At 40.1% G+C, this 10000-nt stretch overlaps 1 protein-coding gene and 1 pseudogene across 2 annotated transcripts in view; one reads left to right on the top strand and one right to left on the bottom strand.

Annotated features, from left to right (window-relative positions):
- LOC146456811 (death domain-containing ATP nucleosidase-like) overlaps positions 1-4585 on the bottom strand; it is an 18557-nt gene extending 13972 nt beyond the window's left edge. The window contains exons 1-4 of the mRNA XM_085092778.1: positions 4488-4585; positions 2072-2803; positions 1153-1341; positions 213-290 (exon numbers count right to left, since the gene is read on the bottom strand). Coding sequence (XP_084948904.1) covers positions 213-290; positions 1153-1341; positions 2072-2803; positions 4488-4506 — 1018 coding nt within the window. The 5' untranslated portion in view covers positions 4507-4585. The remainder of the gene's footprint in view (positions 1-212; positions 291-1152; positions 1342-2071; positions 2804-4487) is intronic.
- A 5195-nt stretch (positions 4586-9780) lies between these two features.
- The window catches only part of LOC146456810 (uncharacterized), a 3717-nt pseudogene continuing 3497 nt past the window's right edge, over positions 9781-10000 (top strand). Inside the window, exon 1 of the transcript XR_014858718.1 lies at positions 9781-9962. The product of XR_014858718.1 is annotated as an uncharacterized LOC146456810 (transcript). The remainder of the gene's footprint in view (positions 9963-10000) is intronic.

Below are 10000 nucleotides of genomic sequence, written 5' to 3'. Positions count from 1 at the left end.
CAGACTTTCCATGTTTTGAAATTAGTGCAGCCTTTACTAAATTTTATTGATTGCCCATTAGGAAATAAATATTTAGCTCTTTTAAGTATGGGCGGCTTTGAGAATCCTTCTCCTGAACTCCAAGTTGGCCTACCTGTCAAGTGTCTCTCTCAGCCAGTAAACACAAATTTTAGCTCTCTAGCTTAAGTAAGTTTCGAAGTTAGTTTTATTACCTTCACGAGCTAGAGGGTCGTGCCTCCTTGAATCTTCGGTACTTGATGCGGATAAAATCCTCCTTTTAGTTGAAACACCTTTAAAATTCGAAATACTATTTCAGGTTATAAACCAGAATAAAGATAAATAAGAATCAGTGATACATAACGGGAGAGTGGCTTTTCCACCACCGTTTCAAGGTCGAAATGGAATTTGAAAATGCTCAGTGGTTTATGTGGAGAAAAGCCGACCCATTGGAGAAACTTAGAGAAAAATCCTCAGGGAAGGAACGAGAACCAACAACAACAGTTAAACCCAGCCCACGGGCCACATTGACGGGAGGTGAGTGCTTACACTACTGATCCCTGCTCCCCCTCTTACTGCTCCGATTACAGTAATAAACAGGTATAAGAAAGACAGCAGATGAATGATTTTAATATTCCGACTCGGATCATTTCTCATGCAAACGTGCAAATAAACTTTACTGGGTAAAATCATCATTGTCTCTACGGAGGACACTTTGAGAGTTAGTCGCATAAAAACAATGGACGAGTGCGGTATCATGCGACGGTCTCTTGTTTAAATCTTTCATCCACATGAAATTTTACTTCCAAAATTATTATTTGAAGGAAAGCAGTCTACTTTGAAATTTAACAGGAAGGGTACGCTCTCGTAATAAATGATTTCATCTTCAATATCTGTGCACAGGTCAGAGCAAATTAAATTATACCGTACAGTATCACTGTGGGCCTGTTTACCGAGCAGTCTCAATGTCTACTTCAGTATCCAAGATTTCAAGAGATACTATAACAACATTTTTTTAAATGGGACTTGATAATGTAAAATTCCGGGCCGGGATTGCTCAATGAAGTATTGTTACAAAATAATAAAAAATGTAAGGGAGAGGAAAACAATATTTCGTTGGTTTCTTTAGCTCTTTTTATTTTAATGTCTACTTACGGCGTCCATAATGTGGCAATTCTTCGAAAACAAAAGGATCGCTTAGCAAATGAGCAGTAAGTGACGCGGCCATCGTACTGGCGAACGGTCTCCAAGCATCTGTTTTAGACTTCCTGCCGTCGGCAAAATCCGAGACGCCTTTAATGACAATCCACTCAACGTCCAAGTCATGGGCTGCTGTAAAAAGACCTATAAAGACGTTCCAGTAGTTGTACATTTGCTGTAATTATTTCTTGGTTAAATTAACTTTAACACTGAGCAATCCGTTGCTAAGGTACTTGCTATATTGACCGTTGATTTACACATTAAATTCAATTCAATTCAATTCAATTTTATTCACACTTATTCGAATGAAATACAATATATTTCATAGTAAGAAAAAAAATTAAACATGCAGAGCAATTTAAGTGATATTACCTTCTAGGGAAGAAGTGCGTAGTGGCCAAAGGAGCAAGGTGTTCGTGTTGGCAACTACCTCTGTGCAGTTACAAATAAAATGGGGGGAAGTAGAATTTTTTAACACTGATTGTAGAGCTCTGCTAGTTAAATTAGGCTTGGGAGAGGAAAGTACATCAGTAAGGGAAAAAAGTGTTTACAGCAAATACATAAGTATATATATAGTAAAAGGGTGGACACAATGTTTTAAGGGTGAATAATTTGGCTGAGAAGGCCAAAATAATCTGTGGATCATCAGAGAATAGGAACACACAACAGCGCACGCGCGAGTTTAACTAATAAAATGATCTCAGATACTTGAGGGCTTTGTGTGGCAAAAACAAGTTGAGTTTGAGTTGAGTTTAACTGTACATTGTTTCATGTGTTGCATACCTGGACAGCTAGTAATCTTCATGGTCTAATAGGCAGTGTTCTCAATCAAATCATTGTAGAACACATTTTGAAGAAGAGTAAAACTACGTACCTTCGCCTTCCATTTCAATAGCAATTGCTTCAGGGAATTGCCGGAGGAGCTCCTCTCGCCTTTCATTGTTGTCCACCACCTCTGGGCCGCTCAGAAACACGCCATCACGGTGCACTTTGACCTCTCGTATTCCTGGATCCTTCAGCGGTGCCTCCCAGCCATAACCAGCACTTCGTATAAGGTCAGCAAGTTGGGTTTTCAAAGGAACATTAACGCCACGTTGTCGAACACCACTCTCCGTAATTTTGATCGATGCATAGGTTATTAACCTGGCTGAAACTACCACGTCTCCCAATTTGACTTTTTTGTGGTTTAAACCACCACAGAAACCTACACAAAAGACAGCTTTGGGGCCTAAAATTTTGACTGCGTTTGATACAACAACTACAGAACTTTTAGGGCCAGTGGAACCCATGTTGCACTGGATTACAGCAATTTTCAGCTTCATTCCATCCTCACCCATATCCCCGAAGTAAACATACCCCAGAGACTTGTAATAACTTTTGAAGAAATCAGGATTCAGATGGGAAAGGCAGCCTAAAAATTCACATTCTTTCACCGTAAGAAGTAGAATATCAATCGGGAGTTGGACACTTGTCCGATGAACTATTCTGTTGGGGAGTGTCTCAGTCTTTAACAGAGTAACGTTGTGCTCGGGTGGGTCACTAGTGCTTCCTTCTGGGACACTGGGCACAGGGTTGGCTGCTTCTGACATTTGTAAAAGTTCACTGCCTGTAAGAAAATAAGCAAGCGGGCAAGCAGTTATTCACTCGAATAAATAGTTGATTACACTAGTATTGGGCCTATTAATTCCTGGAGAGCTATTTGTCTCTGATCCATTCTTTGCTTTTATAATTTATTTACTGGAGTTCCTCTTCAAATAGTCTCTCTACTATAAATTGCGCCAACACAGCGAAGAAACTAATACTGAGCACCAAATGCACTGTTAATTATGATCTACGCCGACGAGCAGTCCTTTATATTTTTTAGGGATAGTAAAGCGAGTGAACCACGCAAAAGGGCGCGAAAATTGCCTCCCGCGCGTTGCGTCTCCTCGCGTGAGGCAATATTCACGCTCGTTCGTGTTCTTCGAACAAGATGGGACTGCTTGTGGTCTATACACTCTAGTAATTGAAAAGTTATTGATAGCTTTACAGCTACTTTGCAAAAGAACTTTGATGTCCTTTTAAACCAGGACCAACATTCTAGAGTTGTGTTGTGATCCACGAGCTCAGTGTCGAAGAGTTACACCTACACGAAATTGTATGAGGATGTTTGAGTCTCCGTACAACCGAGAGGATTAACAGAAATACTTCAAGAGCATACCAAAATAGAAATAAACCAATATAGAAATCCTAATTGTAGTTTTCGCAACTCTATCTGAAGACGACAAAGTTCGCTTAGTTTACAGTAAGCTATGAGCCCCATTTCTAAATAAAGGTCAAAGCGCACTGCTCAGTCTTTCTATGGTGGGTTGGGGGTAGTAGAGCCTGGGTTCAAAGTTAAAACTAAACAGCATTCGTTGACGACCAACCACAAACGCCATACGCCACAGAGTAGCATTGGATTAAACTAAATTATTTTTTACAAGCATATTTCATGGAAACTGCTTCGTCTAACCACAAAGATTTAAAAAAATCAATTCCCTTCCAAGATTCGGAACAAAACCACGAAATAAAATCCCGTAAGTAAGTGAGTAATAGTAAGATCCTTTATTTAAACACGATGAGAATAAAAGTATTACACGCTTGTGGGGTCGTGTGTAACTAACTATTACCTAACTAATCTACAAAAAGAAATTCATAAAATACATCGAATGGATAATCAGACTTAAAGGTAAAATATGACAATGCAAAATAAGCTTTTGTAATTTAGGGTAACTAATTAAGGTAAGTCTTCGAACACGCAAAAAATCTTTCTACGAGGCAGAAATGCACAAAATATTTTCTGCAGATTTTAAGAGATGAGGAAGCCCCATCCTGATTTGCGTACTTTTATCAGATCGTTTAAACTCTGCAGCTGTTAATTTGCATAAGAACCATTTTCTTTCGGTTGCTTTTTTCTTTTTAGTAATTCTTTTTGTTCATGTATACAAACGCACCAACACCTGTTTTCCTAACCAGCAACTCGCCAAGATTGGCCCAATTTATTTGCGGGTTGCGATGTATTTATTTTAAACGCAGTTAGGTAATTGCTTCTTACATGAACGTATAAGCAAGTTATGTACTCAGTGTAATGCATGAATGAATGAATGAATCAATCAATCAATCAATCAATCAATCAATCAATGAGTGAATGAATGAATGAATGAATCAATGAATGAATGAATGAATGAATGAATCAATGAATCCATGAACGAATCAATGAATAAATGAATCAATGAATGAATGAATCAAGGGCACCAGTAATTCTCTACCTCTGAGGATGCTTTTCATCGTTTCCACAAGATTCCTGCATTGGTCCTCCCACTTGTATTCCTGAGCATAGCTATCACGCAAGTCGATACTTTCTTCCCTTTGTCCAGACCTTCTCGATTTCCTTCGCCCACTTCTCAGCATCATCAGAGTCAATCACACACTGTGAACCAAACCGGACCTTCTTCAGGACTTCTCCAAATCCTGAGTTGTTACTCACGAGAATAGGCAGACCTGCTGACATGGCTTACAGAGCAACTAGGTCAAACCCCTCGGTTCTCGACGGCATAATGGCAAGATCTACCTCGGAAAACTGCTGTTTCAAATGCTCCCTGAATTAAATGAATCTTCTCACTCTCAGTCGACTTGGAGGGATGTTGTATGCTTTCATACGATCTGCTATCTCATCTTGTTTATTGTTTTGCGCGCCAACGAAGATGAGATGTGCATCATTTAACCTGGCTACAGCACAAGCGGCGATGTCAAATCCCTTCAAAGAAAATCTTCGGCATCACCTCGACCAAAAGCTAAGACTCTAAACTTGTTTCCGTCGGGGTTGCTCTGTACTGCAGTCAAAAATTCACTAAAAATGCCTGGCGTAAAGACGAATACGTTTTGGTCTTTCCCCCAAAAGCGAGGATAAAAGCGGTAGGCCTCCGCCAACTCAGGCCCAACTGCAACGACACAATCAGCCATCACACAAAGGTCCACTTCATTTCAATGCTTCTTTTCCGCCTTTGAAATGACTTCAGAGTAACCCTTGCACATTCCAAGCTCCACTGGGTCCGGGTGTGCACGAACTGAATCCACATACACTGACGATGTTTCCTTACTAATTGTGCTTCGCGACCGAGTAGTAAAACATCACATTACATCTCTTTCATAAAGAATATTATTTACAGTTTGCAGTGCGAAGTAGTGAAACGTCTGACTCGTCCCCAGTCGTCTTCATCTTTATACAGGGCGCACGAGGCAGGGAGAGATGGGTGCCGACAAACGGAGCGCAAGGTGCGATGGAAAGGGAGGAAACGAGAGAGGGAAATTTCGCATTTTCTCATATTTTGTCAGAAGAATCCCTTTGGAGAACTATTCACGAAAATAACAATAAAACTTTCCAACGATTTTTCGTTTTCGAGAATTCCGGCATAATGTGAAATGCCGTGATCGCGCCGCAGCCGGCGTTAAATTTGACGAGATTTGGTGCATTTTCAAATCGCTCGGGAAGGAAGACGGCTAAGCGCATGAAAATGATCTTTTAATGTTAGGTTAGGCATCCTTCTGAAAATACGGTCTTATGAAAATATTGCTAGAGGATTCTCATTTACATGCAGTTTTCAAAGTCCGACGGAAGATTCCTATTTTCAGTATTTTCGTTAACCCTGGAAATTGTAGAAACTTTGCGGACAAATATCGTGTCCTGGTACATCGAAATTTGTAGCAGGTATTATACTTTAGGAAAGCTCTATACATGTACTGCAATACATAAAAAATCCACCTTGGAAAATTTAAAATCCAAGCAAGTAAACACATAGGGAATTATAATATTTTTTTTTTCAAAAATGGCAGTGGTCAAGCAAGGACAAGTTAATAAGTTTAAAATAAATTTATGGTTTATGTTTCGTTTCTGGTGGAATAAAACTAAGTTGTTATTCGGAAACAAAATCTCATGTGTTGATAGATTTATCCCTATAAAATTAATTTCATTCCTAGTAGGTGATCACCGATCGCAAACGAAAAAGGCGGTAGAGAAAATCATGCTTTCATTTTAGTGCAAGGCTGGCCATAATATTATCTTTAACAGCTACACGGCTAAATTAAAATATATTTGAATGAGCACTTACCGTTCCAATGCCTGCAAAATAGGCATTTAATGAGCCATCCCCATTAATGCGAGCAATAGTCTACCCTTCTTAGTCCGATCCGGAAAGAAGAGCACCAGAAAATAACCAAGGTTGTTTGCATATCATGGCCATCACTGTGTACATAGCTATTTTAAACTTGCTATTTATAAACAATGACGCAAAATGGTTATAAGTAGTAATGTGCGTTCTTGGTTTGGAGTGGTTTGCTTGATACTAGAAACTGTATTTCTTCTTCCGCGATGTCATATTTTGCAGTTTCTATATGTTTTTGGTTGCATTTATGGCTCCGTGCTCATTTTCGTGATCCTTGATAGACGACGAGTCCGGTTGCGGTCAAAGTTCGCGTACTATTACAGCAACTGGATTAGTGTCAATGGACCTGTCAAAGGCATTTGACATGTTACCACACGAGCTGATCATGAATAAGCTACGCCAGTTCGCGGATAAAGATACATGCAGATTACTCGAAAGTTATCTAACGGGGCGAAGACAGCGAGTAAAACTTGGCGGCGAGCATTCCTCATGGCAACCAGTTACGAAAGGGATTCCACAGGGGTCTATTTTAGGGCCCCTACTGTTCAACATCTTTATGAACGATCTGCATGAAGTGCCTAAAAACACCACTTTATCCACATATGCCGATGACACTCAAATATTTTACGAGGGTAATAATGAAGTGGAACTCGAACAGGCTATTAGCACTGATCTTAAAAGGGTTGATGAATGGTTTGACAAGAACAAAATGCAAAGAAATCCCAGCAAATACACAGCTATCGTATTCGGCAATCTACGAACTGGTCCACCAAGATTTGTATGCGAAAACACAGTCATCCCTTTAAACGAAAAGGTGGAATTGCTTGGTGTTACGATTGACAAAAAGCTAAAATTCGATGCACACGTAGCAAAGATCTGTCGTCGAGTAAGTCAGCAAGTGGCTGTACTGAGAAGGATGAAGAAAATGCTGCCGTTCGAGACGCGTATGAAGCTGTACCAGTCGTTCATTGTACCGCACTTCAATTACTGCGCAGAAACATGGAACTTCTGCAGCAAGAGCGCAACCACTAAGTTAGAAAAACTCAATGAAAGAGCACTGAGATTTGTTTATAGAGATTATAGCTCGTCGTATGAAATGCTACTTAAACAATCTGGCTACCAAACGTTGTTAAATCAAAGATTGGCAAAGATAGTGACTACTGTATACAAAGTAGTTAATAGGCAGGGCGTGTCAGAATCACCATGCGATCTAGTGGAACTAAGGGAAAGTAATTATAATCTTCGAGGAGACAAAGTCTTGACATTACCAAAAGTAAATACGACTAAGTACGGACTTAAATCACTCAGATACGAAGGAGCCAACCTGTGGAATAAACTACCGAATGAATACCGAAAAGCGGACTCTTACAAACTGTTCAAGAAACAGATATTAGATACGGATTTGGCCGGCCGCTACATGTTGTAATCAAATGCTGATATATTTTTAAAACATTTTATACAATTTTATACTATATATTCAATAATCTTAGAAACATTGTAAATAGTATCTTTCTCATCTTTTTCAGTATTTTCATCTATCAATTTCATTACTTTTTCCTTTTATTATTATTATTACTATTTTATTTTGACTATTCCTGTAAAGTAGCTGATTAGCTAAGTGTTTAGTCACGTTAATAAACTTACTTACTTACTTTACTTACTTACTTAACCTGTGTTTCTTTGGGTGCATGCCAAAAAGATATCTCCAGTCATCCAGGTCCCAACGCCAGGAAGGTGTTTGTTGACGACAAAACTGACAGCGAAATGTAATTCCTCGCGAAGCGAGGGCCGAAGGCCCGAGCGTAGCGAGGTTAATAAATTTGTCGGCCCGAGCCGGCCCGAGCGGAGCTAAGCCACGCGAATTCGAGCGAAAAATATATTTATATATATATATATTTTTTTGAAGGTGTCCGCACTTGAATGACGTCAGACTGTCTGGCGTCGTCTGAAAAAAATTTGCATACATCGGAAAAAATATGCGTGCATGATCAAATTTCCACTGCAATGTTCATCAATATTCACTGGATACAGAACTATCTCTCCAGAATCTTTTCCCTTTCTTTCAGAAATGTTTTTTTGTGAAAGATTGAATTGAAGAAATTACACGTTTTGTGGCCGCGGTAAAATAATTTTCCGTAGGAAATAAATTCATCGAACACGACAGCGCTGCACACCTGTTGTACATTACGTCGCGTCAGAAATAGATTTTCAACCGCAGAATGACGTTAGACTGTCTGGCGTCGTGTGGAGCAAAATTTGCATACATCGGAAAAAATATGCGTGCATGATCAACTGCAATGTTCATCAATATTCACTGGATACAGAACTATCTCTCCAGAATATTTTCCCTTTCTTTTACAAATCTTTTTTGTGAAAGATTGCTTTGAAGAAATTACACGTTTGTGGCCGCGCTAAAATTATTTTCCGTGGGAAATAAATTCATCGAACACGACAGCGCTGCACGCCCGTTGTACAGTACGTCGCGTCAGAAATAGATTTTCAACCGCAAACTAGCCTGTGGAACTACGAAAAGACCATGCTCATAAAAAAAATTCTATGCCCCTTTTAATCTCCTCATTTGATGCTACAGTACGAGTAAAGAGGGTTTTCCACCCAGCTCCAGCTTCGCGAGGTTTTGCGAGTCACGTATTTCTAGTTAATCCTCGCGCGCGCATGTTAGTAAAGTTATCGATCATCTGATGTTGTTGATTGAACATATGAAGTTAAGTTTACCGACTTTACATTGATGGAATACAAACAGCGGTGATATTTCTGATCAAGCTACGATGACCTCCTCCCCGAGTCCCCTCAAAACGACTGCGTGGGAGGCTACGTTGGCGGTGCAACAAAAGGAACTGCGCTGTTATGCAAGAAATGGCCGTCCACAAACTGAAGACGGCAAAAGACAACCGGGGAACCGAAGTTAATCAGTCAGCAATGATATTTCAAAGCTCTGGCGTCATAGTCCCCATCTCCATCGGTTCTCGTGAGTATAAAATACTGTCTAGTTTAGTCAGAAGGGGTCGAGAGGGAGAAAATCTGCGTGACTAGCATTCCGCAAGCGTTGCTCGTTTTCGCGCTCGCGAAACCCAGATATGCCTCGATAAGCCCTAAAATCATCATCATCATCATCATCATCATCGGTGAATCGAATAAAGGCCTTAGAGGTACGGCATGTTGCTTAGCTTTTTTGTGAGCATGAGAAACCTGCAGTTACTATTAAATGACATCTGTACTGCGGAAATACTTCGGATTATTGTTGAATACGTGCAAGGGTATGTGTGTACTGAAGGAGATTCAAAATTCGTTCAAATTAAAGTAGCAACAGCGATAGAATGATTGCTGAGACCATTGCAGTATTTGAGTATTATTTTCTTTTTTTAACACGTGGATACGCGAAGCGTAGAAATGGGTTTTTGTTGGGACTGCGATATGCAAATGTGTCACTCGCTCACTCAGGTGTAGAATCTTCGTAATTAGTCGGCCCGAACGAACCGAGTCCGACGCCATATTAGAACACGAGCCTCACTCTCGTGTTTGCGCGGTCGCTCAGTGATGTGAGCGTGTGGTGATTTCGAACAGGTCGGCATTAGATAACATAGGGTGAAGCGGTCCCGACT

The sequence above is a fragment of the Pavona decussata genome, unplaced genomic scaffold (genome assembly GCF_977016875.1).
Source record: "Pavona decussata unplaced genomic scaffold, jaPavDecu1.1 SCAFFOLD_254, whole genome shotgun sequence".
In the NCBI taxonomy this organism is placed as follows: Eukaryota; Metazoa; Cnidaria; class Anthozoa; order Scleractinia; family Agariciidae; genus Pavona; species Pavona decussata.
Note: the sequence above shows the minus strand (reverse complement) of the source record. Positions and strands in the feature narration are given on the sequence as shown.